The 19914-nt window shown below is 39.5% G+C and overlaps 1 protein-coding gene across 1 annotated transcript in view; it reads right to left on the minus strand.

Annotated features, from left to right (window-relative positions):
• Positions 1-17138: 17138 nt before the first annotated feature.
• The window catches only part of fhdc2 (FH2 domain containing 2), a 42433-nt gene continuing 39657 nt past the window's right edge, over positions 17139-19914 (minus strand). The window contains exon 12 of the mRNA XM_061899753.1: positions 17139-19910. Within this exon, the coding sequence (XP_061755737.1) occupies positions 18108-19910 (1803 nt within the window). The 3' untranslated portion in view covers positions 17139-18107. The remainder of the gene's footprint in view (positions 19911-19914) is intronic.

The raw sequence follows: 19914 nt of genomic DNA on the forward strand, positions 1-19914 counted from the left end.
TCGTTTTGCTAACACGAGGTGGCGATGTTGTTTTGTTTCTTTCTTTAGTTTTATTTCGAACATGAACACACTTAAGAGCAGTGGTTCGCAACCTTTTTTCAGTGATGTACCTCCTGTGAACATTTTGTTAATTCAAGTACCCCCTAATCCAGGGGTCACTAACCTTTTTCAATCAATCAATCAATGTTCACTTATATAGCCCTAAATCACTAGTGTCTCAAAGGGCTGCACAAACCACTACGACATCCTCGGTAGGCCCACATAAGAGCAAGGAAAACTCACACCCAGTGGGACGTCGGTGACAATGATGACTATGAGAACCTTGGAGAGGAGGAAAGCAATGGATGTCGAGCGGGTCTAACATGATACTGTGAAAGTTCAATCCATAATGGATCCAACACAGTCGCGAGAGTCCAGTCCAAAGCGGATCCAACACAGCAGCGAGAGTCCCGTTCACAGCGGAGCCAGCAGGAAACCATCCCAAGCGGAGGCGGATCAGCAGCGCAGAGATGTCCCCAGCCGATACACAGGCGAGCAGTACATGGCCACCGGATCGGACCGGACCCCCCTCCACAAGGGAGAGTGGGACATAGAAGAAAAAGAAAAGAAACGGCAGATCAACTGGTCTAAAAAGGGAGTCTATTTATCAATCAAAAACTTATTGGGTACTGATTAATGCAAAGGGCTACCAGTTTGATACACACTTAAATAAATTGCCAGAAATAACCAATTTGCTCAATTTACCTTTAATAAATAAATCTATCTATATTAAAAAAAAAGGGTATTTCTGTCAGTCAGTCTGTCATACATTTTTTTTCCTTTTACGGAAGGTTTTTTGTAGAGAATAAAAGATGAAAAAACACTAGACTGAACGGGGCTTCACGGTGGCAGAGGGGTTAGTGCGTCTGCCTCACAATACGAAGGTCCTGCAGTCCTGGGTTCAAATCCAGGCTCGGAATCTTTCTGTGTGGAGTTTGCATGTTCTCCCCGTGACTGCGTGGGTTCCCTCCGGGTACTCCGGCTTCCTCCCACTTCCAAAGACATGCACCTGGGGATAGGTTGATTGGCAACACTAAATTGGCCCTAGTGTGTGAATGTGAGTGTGAATGTTGTCTGTCTATCTGTGTTGGCCCTGCGATGAGGTGGCGACTTGTCCAGGGTGTACCCTGCCTTCCGCCCGATTGTAGCTGAGATAGGCGCCAGCGCCCCCCGCGACCCCGAAAGGGAATACGCGGTAGAAAATGGATGGATGGATGGATAGACTGAACGGTTTAAAAAAGGAGAAAACACGAAAAAAATGAAAAATAAAATTTGAAACATAGTTTATCTTCAATTTCGACTCTTTAAAATTCAAAATTCAACCGAAAAAAATGAAGAGAAAAACCAGCTTATTCGAATCTTTTTGAACAAATTAAAAACATTTTTTATAGAACACTATTAGTATTTTTGCCTGAATAAGATGAATTTTAGAATTTTGATGACATGTTTTAAATAGGTTAAAATCCAATCTGCACTTTGTTAGAATATATAACAAATTGGACCAAGCTATATTTCTGACAAAGACAAATCATCATTTCTTCTAGATTTTCCAGAATTGATTTTTTTTAAAGAAATTCAAAAGACTTTGAAATAAGATTTAAATTCTATTCTACGGATTTTCTAGATTTGCCAGAATAATTTTTTTGAATTTTAATCATAAGTTTGAAGAAATATTTCACAAATATTCTTCGTCGAAAAAACAGAAGCTAAAATGAAGAATTAAATTGAAATGTATTTATTATTATTTTTTTAAATAAAAAAAATGTACTTAAACATTGATTTAAATGGTCAGGAAAGAAATTTAAAAGGTAAAAAGGTGTATGTGTTTAAAAATCCTAAAATCATTTTTAAGGTTGTATTTTTTCTCTAAAATTGTCTTTCTGAAAGTTATAAGAAGCAAAGTAAAAAAAATAAATGAATTTATTTAAACAAGTGAAGACCAAGTCTTTGAAATATTTTTGGGGATTTTCAAATTGTGTTTGAGTTTTGTTTCTCTTAGAATTAAAAATGTCGAGCAAAGCGAGACCAGCTTGCTAGTAAATAAATAAAATTCAAAAAATAGAGGGAGCTCACTGGTAAGTGCTGCTATTTGAGCTATTTTTAGAACAGGCCAGCGGGTGACTCATCTGGTGACCCCTGTACTAAGCAGAGCAAAGCATTTCTGGTTGGAAAAAAGAGATAAATAAGTAAAATACAGCACTATGTCATCAGTTTCTGATTTATGAAATTGTATAACAGTGCAAAATATTGCTCATTTGTAGTGGTCTTTCTTGAACTATTTGGGAAAAACATAAAAATAACTAAAAACTTGTTGAGAAATAAACAAGTGATTCAATTCTAAATAAAGATTTCTACACATAGAAGTAATCATCAACTTAAAGTGTCCTCTTTAAGGATTGTAATAGAGATCCATGAACTTAATTCTAAACATTTCTTCACAAAAAAATAAATATTTAACATCAATATTTATGGAACATGTCCACAAAAAATCGAGCTGTCAACACTGAATATTGCATTGTTGTATTTCTTTTCATAGTTTATGAACTTACATTCATATTTGGTTGAAGTATTATTCAATAAATATATTTGTAAAGAATTTTTGAATTGTTGCTATTTTTAGAATATTGAAAAAAAATCTCACGTACCCCTTGGCATACCTTCAAGTACCCCTATTTGAGAACCACTGACTTAGAGCATAATACATCACACAATTTCATATCATTTTACTTTACATCATGTCCGAAAAGGAGTGTAATTATTTTAAATAATTCAATGTATATAATCTGATGATTAACTTGTGTGATTGATTGATTGATTGATACTTTTATTAGTAGATTGCACAGTACAGTACATATTCCGTACAATTGACCACTAAATGGTAACACCCCAATAAGTTTTTCAACTTGTTTAAGTCGGGGTCCACGTTAATCAATTCATGATGACTGCATTATGTTGATAGTATATATTTATACCATGAGTTGATTTACGCGGACCCTGACTTAAACAAGTTGAAAAACTTATTGGGGTGTTACCATTTAGTGGTCAATTGTACGGAATATGTACTGAACTGTGTAATCTAATAATAAAAGTATCAATCAATCATTTAAAGAAGCCAAGCTTCTGGAGAGGGGGTCCAAACTGAGGCCAAGGGGGAAAAAAAAACCTCATAACCATAGCACATGAATTGATTAACATTAACTCCAACTTAAACAAGTATAAAAACTTATTCGGGTGTTACCATTTAGTGAGCGACTTGTAAGAGGGAGACATCAAACATTAAAGAACATCAAAGACACTAAAAGAGCAGAGCTGATTTAACCAACCATTTCTACATACAGCTACAAAAGTATCAATCCATCCATCCATCCAATTTTCTACCACTTATTCCCTTTGGGGTCGCGGGGGCCGCTGGTGCCTATCTCAGCTACAAAAGTAAAACAAACAAAAACATATACACTGTGGTGGACTTTTTGGTGTTCCATAGGGGGAGCATGTCCAGAGACAGGAGCGGACCCAACAAAGCAACCAAGAGAGCCGACTCCACCCTCGGCCGCCCACTGACTCTCGGCCATTTAAATGTGAATGGTTTCGAATTGCTTTTGTTTTGAGCAATTTTGCGTGTGCAAAAAAATAATCACATTTGGTACAAATGTTGCGATAGTTAACTAGACCAGTGGTTCTCAAATGGGGGTACGCGTACCCCTGGGGGTACTTGAAGGTATGCCAAGGGGTACGTCAGATTTTTTTTTTAAATATTCTAAAAATAGCAACAATTCAAAAATCCTTTATAAATATATTTACTGAATAATACTTCAACAAAATATGAATGTAAGTTCATAAACTGTGAAAAGAAATTCCATCCATCCATCCATCCATCTTCTTCCGCTTATCCGAGGTCGGGTCGCGGGGGCAACAGCCTAAGCAGGGAAACCCAGACTTCCCTCTCCCCAGCCACCTCGTCTAGCTCTTCCCGGGGGATCCCGAGGCGTTCCCAGGCCAGCCGGGAGACATAGTCTTCCCAACGTGTCCTGGGTCTTCCCCGTGGCCTCCTACCGGTTGGACGTGCCCTAAACACCTCCCTAGGGAGGCGTTTGGGTGGCATCCTGACCAGATGCCCGAACCACCTCATCTGGCTCCTCTTGATGTGGAGGAGCAGCGGCTTTACTTTGAGTTCCTCCCGGATGGCAGAGCTTCTCACCCTATCTCTAAGGGAGAGACCTGGAAACTCATTTGGGCCGCTTGTACCCGTGATCTTATCCTTTCGGTCATGACCCAAAGCTCATGACCATAGGTGAGGATGGGAACGTAGATCGACCGGTAAATTGAGAGCTTTGCCTTCCGGCTCAGCTCCTTCTTCACCACAACGGATCGGTACAACGTCCGCATTACTGAAGACGCCGCACCGATCCGCCTGTCGATCTCACGATCCACTCTTCCCTCACTCGTGAACAAGACTCCCAGGTACTTGAACTCCTCCACTTGGGGCAGGGTCTCCTCCCCAACCCGGAGATGGCATTCCACCCTTTTCCGGGCGAGAACCATGGACTGGGACTTGGAGGTGCTGATTCTCATTCCGGTCGCTTCACACTCGGCTGCGAACCGATCCAGTGAGAGCTGAAGATCCCGGTCAGATGAAGCCATCAGGACCACATCATCTGCAAAAAGCAGAGACCTAATCCTGCGGTCACCAAACCGGAACCCCTCAACGCCTTGACTGCGCCTAGAAATTCTGTCCATAAAAGTTATGAACAGAATCGGTGACAAAGGACAGCCTTGGCGGAGTCCAACCCTCACTGGAAATGTGTTCGATTTACTTCCGGCAATGCGGACCAAGGTCTGACACTGATCATACAGGGAGAGGACCGCCACAATAAGACAGTCCGATACCCCATACTCTCTGAGCACTCCCCACAGGACTTCCCGAGGGACACGGTCCAATGCCTTCTCCAAGTCCACAAAGCACATGTAGACTGGTTGGGCAAACTCCCATGCACCCTCAAGAACCCTGCCCCTGAAAGAAATGCAACAATGCAATATTCAGTGTTGACAGCTCGATTTTTTGTGGACATGTTCCCTAAATATTGATGTTAAATATTTCTTTTTTTGTGAAGAAATGTTTAGAATTAAGTTCGTGGATCTCTATTCCAACCGGTAGGAGACCACGGGGAAGACCCAGGACACGTTGGGAAGACTATGTCTCCCGGCTGGCCTGGGAACGCCTCGGGATCCCCCGGGAAGAGCTGGACGAAGTGGCTGGGGAGAGGGAAGTCTGGGTTTCCCTGCTTAGGCTGTTGCCCCCGCGACCCGACCTCGGTTAAGCGGAAGAAGATGAATCTTGATGGATCTCTATTACAATCCCCAAAGAGGACACTTTAAGTTGATGATTACTTCTATGTGTAGAAATCTTTATTTATAATTGAATCACTTGTTTATTTTTCAACAAGTTTTTACTTATTTGCATATCTTTTTTTCCATATAGTTCAAGAAAGACCACTACAAATGAGCAATATTTTATATTTTACTTCTTTATCTCTTTTTTTCAACCAAAAATGCTTTGCTCTGATTATTTAGTACTTGAATTAAAAAAAATGTTCACAGGGACTGAAAAAAGGTTGAGAACCACTGAACTAGACTGATGAAATAAATACTGCTCATCTGTATACTCTAGCCTTTAAATAGACCTCCTTTTTAGACCAGTTGATCTGCCGCTTCTTTTCTTTCTCCTATGTCCCCCCCTCCCTTGTGGAGGGGGTCCGGTCCGATGACCATGGATGAAGTACTGGCTGTCCAGAGTCGAGACCCAGGATGGACCGCTCGCCTGTATCGGTTGGGGACATCTCTACGCTGCTGATCCGCTTGAGATGGTTTCCTGTGGACGGGACTCTCACTGCTGTCTTGGATCCACTATGGATTGAACTTTCACAGTATCATGTTAGACCCGCTCGACATCCATTGCTTTCGGTCCCCTAGAGGGGGGGGGGTTGCCCACATCTGAGGTCCTCTCCAAGGTTTCTCATAGTCAGCATTGTCACTGGCGTCCCACTGGATGTGAATTCTCCCTGCCCACTGGGTGTGAGTTTTCCTTGCCCTTTTGTGGGTTCTTCCGAGGATGTTGTAGTCGTAATGATTTGTGCAGTCCTTTGAGACATTTGTGATTTGGGGCTATATAAATAAACATTGATTGATTGATTCTCTCTCCCCCCTTTTCGTAATACTAAAATGATGACAAAGACACTTATGACATATGCCCTACAGAATGCACCTCTGGGGATGAGTAATTGCTGAATATTACTGATGAGTTTGCAATTATTTAGACATATTCAGCCAAAATAGAAAGAAGTAGGTGGGTGTAAAAAAACTGTTGTTCACCTCGTATTACTCTTGAACCGCTGCACAAAACAAGGGTGACAATTGGGCAAAATATGTAACTATATCCATCCATCCATTCGTCTTCTTCCGCTTATCAGAGTTTGGGTTGTGGGGGCAGCAGCCTAAGCAGGGAATGTACCTACAGTACAAGCCAAAAGTTTGGACACTCCTTATTCAGTGCATTTTCTTTATTTTCATGACTATTTACATTGTAGATTGTCACTGAAGGCATCACAACTATGAATGAACACATTCGGGGTTATGTACTTAACAAGAAAGTTGAAATGACTTAAAACATGTTTTATATTCTAGATCAGGGGTCACCAACGCGGTGCCCGTAAGGACCAGATGAGTCGCCCGCTGGCCTGTTCTAAAAATAGCTCAAATAGCAGCACTTACCAGTGAGCTGCCTCTATTTTTTCAATTTTATTTATTTACTAGCAAGCTGGTCTCGCTTTGCTCGATATTTTTAATTCTAAGAGGGACATAACTCAAATAGAATTTGAAAATCCAAGAAAATATTTTAAAGACTTGTTCTTCACTTGTTTAAATAAATTCATTTATTTGTTTACTTTGCTTCTTATAACTTTCAGAAAGACGATTTTAGAGAAAAAATACAACCTTAAAAATGATTTTAGGATTTTTAAACACATATACTTTTTTACCTTTTAAATTCTTTCCTCTTCTTTCCTGACAATTTAAATCAATGTTCAAGTATTTTTTTTATTGTAAAGAATAAAAATTATTTTAATTTAATTCTTCATTTTAGCTTCTGTTTTTTCGATGAAGATTATTTGTGAAATATTTCTTCATACTTATTATGATTAAAATTCAAAAAAATTATTTTGGCAAATCTAGAAAATCTTTAAAATCAAATTTAAATCTTATTTCAAAGTCTTTTGAATCTCTTTGAACATTTTTGTTCTGGAAAATCTAGAAGAAATAAAGATTTGTCTTTGTTAGATATATAGCTTGGTCCAATTTGTTATATATATGTAAAGCGCTTTGAGTCACTAGAGAAAAGCGCTATATAAAAAAAAAAAAAAAAAAAAAAATAAAAAAAAAAAAAAAAAAAAATATATAAAAAAAAATAAATAAAAAAAAATAAATAAATAAAATATATATATATATATATTCTAACAAAGTGCAGATTGGATTTTAACCTATTTAAAATATTTCATCAAAATTCTAAAATTAATCTTAATCAGGAAAAATTACAAATTATTTTTTTAATTTTTAAAAAAAGATTCGAATTAGCTGGTTTTTCTCTTCTTTTTTTTTCGGGTGAATTTTGAATTTTAAAGAGTCGAAATTGAAGATAAACTATGTTTCAAAATTTATTTTCCTTTTTTTTCTGTTTACTCCTCTTTTAAACCGTTCAATGAGGTGTTTTTTCATCATTAATTCTCTACAAAAAACCTTCTGTAAAAGAAAAAAAAATGTACGACAGAATGACAGACAGAAATACCCATTTTTTATATGTATATATATAATATATATATATATATATATATCCCCATCCATTTTCTACCGCTTATTCCCTTTTGGGGTCGCTGGTGCCTATCTCAGCTACAATCGGGTGGAAGGCGGGCTTCAGCAGGTAAATTGAGAAAATTGGCTATTTCTGGCAATTTATTTAAGTGTGTATCAAACTGGTAGCCCTTGGCATTAATCAGTACCCAAGAAGTAGCTCTTGGTTTCAAAAAGGTTGGTGACCCCTGCTCTAGATTCTTCAAAGTAGCCCCTCTTTGTTGCTCAGATTACTGCTTTGCACACTCTTGCCATTCTCTCGATGAGCTTCAAGCACACCTGTGAAGTGAAACCCATTTCAGGTGACTACCTCTTTGAAGCTCATCGAGAGAATGCCAAGAGTGTGCGAAAAAGTAATCAGAGCAAAGGGTGGCTATTTTGAAGAAATTAGACTATAAAACATGCTTTCAGTTATTTCACCTTTTTTTGTGAAATAAATAACTCCACGTGTGTCTCCCATAACAATGTGACCTCGGACTACGTTAAGGTAACGTGTGGAGTTCCCCAGGGTTCGGTCCTTGGCCCTGCACTCTTCAGCATCTACATGCTGCCGCTGGGTGACATCATACGCAAATACGGTGTTAGCTTTCACTGTTATGCTGATGACACCCAACTCTACATGCCCCTAAAGCTGACCAACACGCCGGATTGTAGTCAGCTGGAGGCGTGTCTTAATGAAATTAAACAATGGATGTCCGCTAACTTTTTGCAACTCAACGCCAAAAAAACGGAAACGCTGATTATCGGTCCTGCTAGACACCGACCTCTATTTAATAATACAACTTTAACATTTGACAACCAAACAATTAAACAAGGTGACACGGTAAAGAATTTGGGTATTATCTTTGACCCAACTCTCTCCTTTGAGTCACACATTAAAAGCGTTACTAAAACGGCCTTCTTTCATCTCCGTAATATCGCTAAAATTCGCTCCATTCTGTCCACTAAAGACGCTGAGATCATTATCCATGCTTTTGTTACGTCTCGTCTCGATTACTGTAACGTATTATTTTCGGGTCTCCCCATGTCTAGCATTAAAAGATTACAGTTGGTACAAAATGCGGCTGCTAGACTTTTGACAGGAACAAGAAAGTTTGATCACATTACGCCTGTACTGTATATACCTTTATATACATATATACATACATATATACCTGTACTGTATATACCTTTATATACATATATACATACATATATACCTATACTGTATATACCTTTATATACATATATACATACATATATACCTGTACTGTATATACCTTTATATACATATATACATACATATATACCTGTACTGTATATACCTTTATATACATATATACATACATATATACCTATACTGTATATACCTTTATATACATATATACATACATATATACCTATACTGTATATACATATATACATACATATATACCTATACTGTATATACCTTTATATACATATATACATACATATATACCTATACTGTATATACCTTTATATACATATATACATACATATATACCTATACTGTATATACCTTTATATACATATATACATACATATATACCTATACTGTATATACCTTTATATACATATATACATACATATATACCTATACTGTATATACCTTTATATACATATATACATACATATATACCTATACTGTATATACCTTTATATACATATATACATACATATATACCTATACTGTATATACCTTTATATACATATATACATACATATATACCTGTACTGGCTCACCTGCACTGGCTTCCTGTGCACTTAAGATGTGACTTTAAGGTTTTACTACTTACGTATAAAATACTACACGGTCTAGCTCCATCCGATCTTGCATTCAAAGGACTCCGGCTTATTAGTGATTCCCAAAGCCCAAAAAAAGTCTGCGGGCTATAGAGCGTTTTCATTTCGGGCTCCAGTACTCTGGAATGCCCTCCCGGTAAAAGTTCGAGATGCCACCTCAGTAGAAGCATTTAAGTCTCACCTTAAAACTCATTTGTATACTCTAGCCTTTAAATAGACTCCCTTTTTAGACCAGTTGATCTGCCGTTTCTTTTCTTTTTCTCCTATTTCCCACTCTCCCCTGTGGAGGGGGTCCGGTCCGATCCGGTGGCCATGTACTGCTCGCCTGTGTATCGGCTGGGGACATCTCTGCGCTGCTGATCCGCCTCCGCTTGGGATGGTTTCCTGCTGGCTCCACTGTGAACGGGACTCTCGCTGCTGTGTTGGATCCGCTTTGGACTGGACTCTCGCGACTGTGTTGGATCCATTATGGATTGAACTTTCACAGTATCATGTTAGACCCGCTCGACATCCATTGCTTTCCTCCTCTCCAAGGTTCTCATAGTCATCATTGTCACCGACGTCCCACTGGGTGTGAGTTTTCCTTGCCCTTATGTGGGCCTACCGAGGATGTCGTGGTGGTTTGTGCAGCCCTTTGAGACACTAGTGATTTAGGGCTATATAAGTAAACATTGATTGATTGATTGATTCATAGTTTTGATGCCTTCAGTGACAATCTGAATCAGGGTTGTCAAACGTCCCCGCGTGATGAGTTTGCCAAGTATTAAAGTATTTTGAAAGAAAGAAACTGCTGTTCTAAATGTGTCCACTAGATGTCACAATAGCATTTCTGTTAGGACTAGCAAGAAGTAGAAAGTAAAGCGTGGCGGCTTCCTCTACCTTGACCGAAATTAAACTAAAATCTCAGGTTTAATGTCTTCTGCTTCAAACACATCGTTATTTTGTTCCCCCATAATGTCTCGGTCAAAAACAAGAAAACTTAACCCTTTTGAATAGTTTTTACCTCCGTTTCTTACGGTCTGTTGAGTTAGCACTGGATTGATGTGTGGATACGACAAAGGAGGTATTTGAAACTTACAAGAGTTTACATGTGTTTCTTGTTAAATCCCTGAAAGAATGTGATTTAAAGTTTAATCCTAGCTTTGTATATACAGCTCATTGTTTTTTTGAAGCTGCACCAACTTCCTCAGAATTTTCAACAAACTTCGAGTGTTTTGTCCAGAGGATTATCCGTAATTTGTACGTTTTCAGAATGTGCCTGTTTTATTTTTGGCCAAAGTAAATCGAAAAAAACAACCCAGAGTTAACTTTATTTTTAAGTTATCATGCCATGATTTCACCATTCCGGCCCACTTGGTAATAGGCTTCCCTTTTTTGGCCCCTGAACTAAAATTAGTTTGACAGCCCTGATGTAAATAGCCATGAAAATAAAGAAAATACATTGAAAGAGAAGGCGTGTCCAAAACTTTTGGCCTGGGGGTCACCAACCTTTTTGAAACCAAGAGCTACTTCTTGGATACTGATTAATGCGAAGGGCTACCAGTTTGATACACACTTAAATAAATTGCCAGAAATAGCCAATTTGCTCAATTTACCTTTAACTCTATGTTATTATTAATAATTAATCATATTTATCTTTGTGGAAACACTGATCATCGTAATGATTTCTCACAATAAATATATGTATAAAAAGATAAATATTTTAAAAAAAAAGGATATTTCTGTCTGTCATTCCGTTTTATTTTTTTTTTCCTCCTACGGAGAGAATATGATAGAAAAAAACACTTAATTGAACGTTTAAAAAGAGGAGAAAACACAAAAAAAATGAAAATTAAATTTTGAAACATAGTTCATCTTCAATTTCGACTCTTTAAAATTCCAAAATTCACCTGAAAAAAAGAAGAGAAACTAGCTCATTCGAATCTTTTTGAAAAAATTAAAAAAAAAAATCTTATGGAACATCATTAGTAATTTTTCCTGATTAAGATTAATTTTAGAATTTTGATGACATGTTTTAAATAGGTTGAAATCCAATCTGCACTTTGTTAGAATATATAACAAATTGGACCAAGTTATAGTTCTAACAAAGACAAATCATTATTTCTTCTGGATTTTCCAAAATTTTTTTAAAAAAAGAAATTCAAAAGATTTTGAAATAAGATTTAAATTTGATTCCACAGATTTTCTAGATTTGCCAGAATATTTTTTTGAAATTTTAATCATAAATTTGAAGAAATATTTCACAAATATTCTTCGTCGAAAAAACAGAAGCTAAAATGAAGAATTACATTAAAATGTATTTATTATTCTTTACAATTTAAAAAATAAATTCACTTCAACATTGATTTAAATTGTCAGGAAAGAAGAGGAATTTAAAACATAAAAAGGTATATGTGTTTAAAAATCCTAAAATCATTTTTAAGGTTGTATTTTTTTCTCTAAAATCGTCTTTCTGAAAGTTATAAGAAACAAAGTAAAAAAAAAAAAATGAATTTATTCAAACAAGTGAAGACCAAATCTTTAAAATATTTTCTTGGATTTTCAAATTTTATTTGAGTTTTGTCTCTCTTAGAATTAAAAATGTCAAGCAAAGCGAGACCAGCTTGCTAGTAAATAAATACAATTTAAAAAATAGAGGCACCTCACTGGTAAGTGCTGCTATTTGAGCTATTTTTAGAACAGGCCAGCGGGCGACTCATCTGGTCCTTACGGGCACCACCTTAGTGACCCCTGGTATACGGTGCTGCCTTTGATTGATTGATTGAAACTTTTATTAGTAGATTGCACAGTACAGTACATATTCCGTACAATTAACCACTAAATGCTAACACACGAATACGTTTTTCAACTTGTTTAAGTCGGAGTCCACTGTGCTTTCATTTTTCTGACAAAAAAGTATGACACCTAAGTTGTACTGACTTCAAATTTCTCATACAGCTGATAAGTAATTTCCATTAACACAACAGCAAGTCCAACTTTAGGATGTACCTTTAGGGGACTAACAAGCACATAAATGTAACAAATTTAGAAATAATGGTTGGAAAACCCCTGTATTATATTAAAACGCATGAGGTGTTTTTTTTCTTACAAACCCCATTTCCATATGAGTTGGGAAATTGTGTTAGATGTAAATATAAACAGAATACAATGATTTGCAAATCATTTTCAACCCATATTCAGTTGAATATGCTACAAAGACAACATATTTGATGTTCAAATTGCTAACCTTTTTTTTTTTTTGCAAATAATCATTAACTTTGGAATTTGATGGCAGCAACACGTGACGAAGAAGTTGGGAAAGGTGGCAAGAAATACTGATAAAGTTGAGGAATGCTCATCAAACACTTATTTGGAACATCCCACAGGTGTGCAAGCTTCCCAAGAAATGCTCAGTCTTTCACAAGAAAGGATGGGGCGAGGTACACCCCTTTGTCCACAACTGTGTGAGCAAATAGTCAAACAGTTTAAGAACAACCTTTCTCAAAGTGACATTGCAAGAAATTTAGGGATTTCAACATCTACGCTCCATAATATCATCAAAAGGTTCAGAGAATCTGGAGAAATCACTCCACGTAAGCGGCATGGCCGGAAACCAACATTGAATGACCGTGAACTTTGATCCCTTAGACGGCACTGTATCAAAAACCAACATCAATCTCTAAAGGATATCACCACATGGGCTCAGGAACACTTCAGAAAACCATTGTCACTAAATACAGTTGGTCGCTACTTCTGTAAGTACAAGTTAAAACTCTACTCTGCAAAGCCAAACTCATTTATCAACAACATCCAGAAACGACGCTGGTTTCTCTGGGCCCGTGATCATCTAAGATGGACTGATACAAAGTGGAAAAGTGTTCTGTGGTCTGAAGAGTCCACATTTCAAATTGTTTTTGGAAATATTCGACATCTTGTCATCCGGACAAAAGGGGAAGCGAACCATCCAGACTGTTATCGACGCAAAGTTCAAAAGCCAGCATCTGTGATGGTATGGGGGTGCATTAGTGCCCAAGGCATGGGTAACTTACACATCTGTGAAGGCACCATCAATGCTGAAAGGTACATACAGGCTTTGGAACAACATATGCTGCCATCTAAGTGCCATCTTTTTCATGGACGCCCCTGCTTATTTCAGCAAGACAATGCCAAGCCACATTCAGCATGTGTTACAACAGCGTGGCTTCGTAAAAATAGAGTGTGGGTACTTTCCTGGCTTGCCTGCAGTCAGACCCGTCTCCCATCAAAAATGTGTGGCGCATTATGAAGCGTTAAATACGACAGCGGAGACCCCGGACTGTTGAAGGACTGAAGCTCTACATAAAACAAGAATGGGAAAGAATTCCACTTTCAAAGCTTCAACAATTAGTTTCCTCAGTTCCCAAACGTGTATTGAGTGTTGTTAAAAGACAAGGTGATGTAACACAGTGGTGAACATGCCCTTTCCCAACTACTTTGGCACGTGTTGCAGCCATGAAATTCTAAGTTAATTATTATTTGCAAAAAACAATAAAGTTTATGAGTTTGAACATCAAATATGTTGTCTTTGTAGTGCATTGAATTGAATATGGCTTGAAAAGGATTTGCAAATCATTGTATTCTGTTTATATTTACATCTAACACAATTTCCCAACTCATATAGAAACAGGGTTTGTACTTGACTTAAATAAGTAATTGGATGTTATTTTTTACCATGACTTATATAATTTGGTCAAATGCCTTTCTCTAGTTTATACGGTGCAGGCCTATACTCAAATTGACATTCGCTTGGCATGAGAGGAAAATTAAGATCCATGGAGAATAGACAAAAGCAACTCCAAGTGGGCTCACTTTGGACCACTCCTGCTCCACTGGAGACTCAGTGATGATGTCACCTTTACACAGCGGGGGTTAAGAGGCTATAGTCCTGCGACAACCGGACACTTGAGCATACAAAAGAGGCACAGCTTTATTGCGTTTCCCAAGAAGTTCTGGCGTCACTGTGGCCTGTAAAGAGAAGAGTTCCCACTGCTGGGACCCCGACTCCCGCAGTCGCCCTCCACCCCGACCCTTGTTCTGGCAGAAGAAGCGTCTTAAGCATCTCCATGACGACAGAATTGGGGGTACTGTGTCAAGTGATGCCAAAGAGGCAAAAAAAATGAAGTTAAAGGCCTACTGAAATGAGATTTTCTTATTTAAACAGGGATAGCAGGTCCATTCTATGTGTCATACTTGATCATTTGGCGATATTGCCATATTTTTGCCTAAAGGATTTAGTTAGTGAACATCCACGATAAAGTTTGCAACTTTTCGTCGCTAATAAAAAAGCCTTGCCTGTACCGGAAGTAGCAGACGATGTGCGCGTGATGTCACGGGTTGTGGAGCTCCTCACATCCTCAAATTGTTTACAATCATAGCCACCAGCAGCTAGAGCGATTTGGACCGAGAAAGCGACAATTTCCCCATTAATTTGAGCGAGGATGAAAGATTCGTGGATGAGGAAAGTGAGAGTGAAGGACTAGAAAAAAGACAAAAAAAGGCAAGGGCAGTGAAAGCGATTCAGATATTATTAGACACATTTGCTAGGATAATTGTGAAAAATCCCTTATCTGCCTATTGTGTTACTAGTGTTTTAGTGAGATTATATGGTACCTGAAAGTCGGAGGGGTGTGGCCACGGGTGTGGTGACTGCCAGTGTCTCCGGTGGGAGGAGGTAATAGTACGCAGCTGCAGGAGGACGCAAGCTCCGCTCATAACTACGGTAAGAGCCGACTTATTACCACAATTTTCTCATATGGTCGGGATCCATGTTCGCTTGACCGCTCTGATCCATAGCAAAGCTTCACCTTCGGGAATTTCAAACAAGAAAACACCGGCTGTGTTTGTGTGGCTAAAGGCTAAAAGCTTCCCACCTCCATCTTTCTACTTTGACTTACATTATTAATTGAACAAATTGCAAAAGATTCAGCAACACAGATGTCCACAATACTGTGTAATTATGCGATTAAAGCAGACTACTTATAGCTTGGATAGGGCTGGAAAAAATATGTCCGCTACAACCGGTGACGTCAAACGCACGCGTCGTCATACACGTCGTCAATTTAAAATTGCAATTTAGTAAACTAAAAAGGCCGTATTGGCATGTGTTGCAATGTTAATATTTCATCATTGATATATAAACTATCAGACTGTGTGGTCGCTAGTAGTGGGTCTCAGTAGGCCTTTAAAACAACTTCTCATAAGTAGAGAGAAAACCATTTTCCTCAAGACCTCCTTTATTTATCTTATTTAAGAGGGTCCGCAACAGCAGGACGACGCAAGCTCCGCTCATAACTACGGTACGAGCCGACTTATTACCACCATTTTCTCATATGGTCGGGATCCATTTTTGCTTGACCGCTCTGTTCCATAGCAAAGCTTCACCTTCGGATATTTTAAACAAGGAAACACCGGCTGTGTTTGTGTGGCTAAAGGCTAAAAGCTTCCCACCTCCATCTTTCTACTTTGACTTCTCCATTATTAATCGAACAAATTGCAAAAGATTCAGTAACACAGATGTCCAGAATACTGTGTAATTATGCGATTAAAGCAGACTACTTATAGCTTGGATAGGGCTGGAAAAAATATGTCCGCTACAACCGGTGACGTCAAACGCACGCGTCGTCATACACGTCGTCAATTTAAAATTGCAATTTAGTAAACTAAAAAGGCCGTATCGGCATGTGTTGCAATGTTAATATTTCATCATTGATATATAAACTATCAGACTGCGTGGTGGGTAGTAGTGGGTCTCAGTAGGCCTTTAAAACAACTTCTCATAAGTAGAGAGAAAACCATTTTCCTCAAGACCTCCTTTATTTATCTTATTTAAGAGGGTCCGCAACAGCAGGACGACGCAAGCTCCGCTCATAACTACGGTAAGAGCCGACTTATTACCACAATTTTCTCATATGGTCGGGATCCATTTTTGCTTGACCGCTCTGTTCCATAGCAAAGCTTCACCTTCGGATATTTTAAACAAGGAAACACTGGCTGTGTTTGTGTGGCTAAAGGCTAAAAGCTTCCCACCTCCATCTTTCTACTTTGACTTCTCCATTATTAATCGAACAAATTGCAAAAGATTCAGCAACACAGATGTCCAGAATACTGTGTAATTATGCGATTAAAGCAGACTACTTATAGCTTGGATCGGGCTGGAAAAAACATGTCCGCTACAACCGGTGACGTCAAACGCACGCGTCATCATACCGCGACGTTTTCAACAGGGAAACTTCGCGGGAAATTAAAAATTGCAATTTGTGTTGCATGTGTTGCAATGTTAATATTTCATCATTGATATATAAACTATCAGACTGTGTGGTGGCTAGTAGTGGCTTTCAGTAGGCCTTTAACACAACTTCTCATAAGTAGAGAGAAAACCATTTTCCTCAACACCTCCTTTATTTATCTTATTTACAAATCCACATAATACAGTGAATAACAACCAATGTTATTCAGTTTTAAACTTTTTCATATAAAACCGTAATAAAGCAGTCAAATTCTCCTCATGGCATTTTCTTCAGTAAAAATATGTGCATCCGAATGAGGCTTTCACAACAAGTTTGTACCAAGCAAGAGTGGGAACACAATAGCATCCGCATCCCAGTGTCGGAAAACACTATTAAACTATTTCCTTGAATTGCCGCCGGAGCGCTAATTAATTTAAAGCCTTTTCTCACTCCTGCGCTTACCAAAGGTATGCGGTAAAAGTAAGCATGGGCTAATTATTTTAAAACCTCTTCTCACTCCGGCACTTACCAAAGGTATGCAGTAAAAATTTGAGTGTGATGTAAGCTTGGACCTTAAATCCTACCGAATAGCTCTTAATCTTCTTCCCTTTATGCAATTTCAAATTACCGGTATTCAAATCAGCCTCCTCGTTTTTGAAAATGATGACAGAGGAAGTGTCACTCGTGACGTCACGAGTTTGACCAGGCGGTAATACTAAGCATGCGCTAATTATTTTGGGAAGCGAGTTTGACCCGGCAGTAATTCAAGGCAGGTGCGGAAATTCAAGGAAATACGGTATACCTAAAGGCTGATAAATACACCTTTTAATTACCAAGAGCACTCGTGGTGTCTGACGGGGCACATTTGGCTGTTAGTTCATACACCAATCGAGAATTTACCTGCTACACACTTGCATCCTATTGCCTGCAAAGGACACAAATGGACGTAAAAAAAGAGGTAGGGCTTATTTAGAGGATCTACTCTTCTGCCGGTGCGTGAAACACAAGAGAGAACGTGTCCCGGTTGATAGCAAAGTAGATGGGCTACAGACTGCAGTGGAGTCTATCAAGTACAGAAATAACCAGATCTGCATAGACTCCAGGAGATAAAAAGGCTTATTTTTACTTCCACAGTGGCTGCGTTGTAGTAGGTCGAGGCATTTTGGAAGCAGGAAGTCGTGAAGGGAGTTTAGAGGTAGCAGAAGAGACGCTCGTGTTTGCGGTTTTGGGGTTTTTGTTCTGGGTGGCGGATATGACCGTCGTACGTATTGTCTTGGCGGTGGCCGACGAGGGATTGTGGGAAGGGAGAGCCTGGGCTGTAGCCGGGGTCTCGGAGTTGGGGGCGACTCGTTTGGACACACGCGAAGGACTTCCTCGGATGAAGGTGGATTGGGTCCTGCCTAAGACCTTCTCGGTGGTTGGTCTCTCTAGCGTTCTTTTGTTTAGGGCGGACTTAGCTGGAGGTTGTGTGTCACTCCCTCTCTGTGGCCTCTCACGTGCGCTGCTACTTCTTTTCACATTCGCACGCAGTGAAGTGGGTTGTGTGACAGGAGTTGAACGCAAAAACAAACGTGAGCTTGTTGGACGGCTTGGGGCTCGTGACTGTGTCACGGCAGGGGCAGGGTTATTTGAAGCCTCCATTTCAGGTCGCACCTTTGAAATACCTGGGCTGTTAGACGGTCCGGCATGTGACCCAAGTCCTCTTTTGGCCCTGATCCCATTCCGCACCGGAAGCTTCAAGCCTCGACTCTCGTCTTTTAATGATGCCGATGTTGACGCCTCCCGAGGATCACTCTCTCTCTCTTTTCTCCACTTGGAGCAGAGGCTCGGCGTTGGGCGTGGGAGTGGAGACGTAGGGGGTGACAAGGGGTCATAGGATCGGAGGCCTTTCACAAGAGTGTGGCACTCTAAAGTCTCCCCCACGGAAGAGTATGACCTTCCTTGTTCCCTCTCAGGACTCGGGACATCCGAGCACTCATCTGGGTGTGACTGGCTGAACTCTGGAAGACTGGGTGGCATCCAAGTCTCCTTGACAGGAGGAGTCAACAGCCCTTCTGTGTCTATTTGCTTTTTCAGAGTTTCATCAGGACCGGCTATCGCAGAAATTACTTTATTTCCTTTGTTTAGTGGCTTCAACTCCCTTTTATCTGGAACATTAACACATTCTTTCTCAGATCCTCGATATATCCCCAATGCAGCCCGGTTGTCACTGTGAAGTATTCCACTCTTGTTAGCACACACATCATTTGACTTATTCTGAAGAGAATGACTCTTATCGGTCATTGGTAGACCAAAGCTGTGTCCATGACTGGAGGTCTGGGAAGGTGCATCAGTGTTTATAGCAGCAGAATTCCGACAGGAGAAGGGGGAAAACTCAGTGTTCTTGGTAGTCTTTTGTCCACTTATTTGTTCAGTAGAAAAACTCCTAGACCCAAGTTTCCTAAGAGTAAATCCATGTCCATGTTGAGAGTACGATGCAATAAGAGGGTCATGAACACCCTCCATAATCGACTGAGTCCTGTTGTGCCTTACAAACACATGTCCTTGACCAACGGGAGAACAAGTACCCTCCATTTCCGGAGAGCTACAAAGCCCGACAGAACTCTCGTGATCAGAGGAGCTGTTCGAATGACAACTGAAGGAAGTTGGGCTGCTACCCAGCTCTGGGAAACTCTTGTCACTGTACAGGTGGTGGGAGTACCTGCGCGACTCGGAGTTTCTCAGGCTACGGCGGCTCCAAGTGTAGCTCAAGTTTTTCTCCAGAAGTTTTTCCAGCTCGTCTTGGTTGTCGTGACCGTGAGGCTCTCTGGCCAGGCGGAGGCCAGGATCCAGATCTGTGCACACAGCCAGTGAGCGGCGCTTTTCCCCAATCAGCCTCTGACGTTCCACACGATTCTTCTCCTTCAGCTCACGTTCTGCATTCTCCTGT

Source organism: Nerophis ophidion, linkage group LG05, assembly GCF_033978795.1.
Source record: "Nerophis ophidion isolate RoL-2023_Sa linkage group LG05, RoL_Noph_v1.0, whole genome shotgun sequence".
NCBI classification, from domain to species: domain Eukaryota; kingdom Metazoa; phylum Chordata; class Actinopteri; order Syngnathiformes; family Syngnathidae; genus Nerophis; species Nerophis ophidion.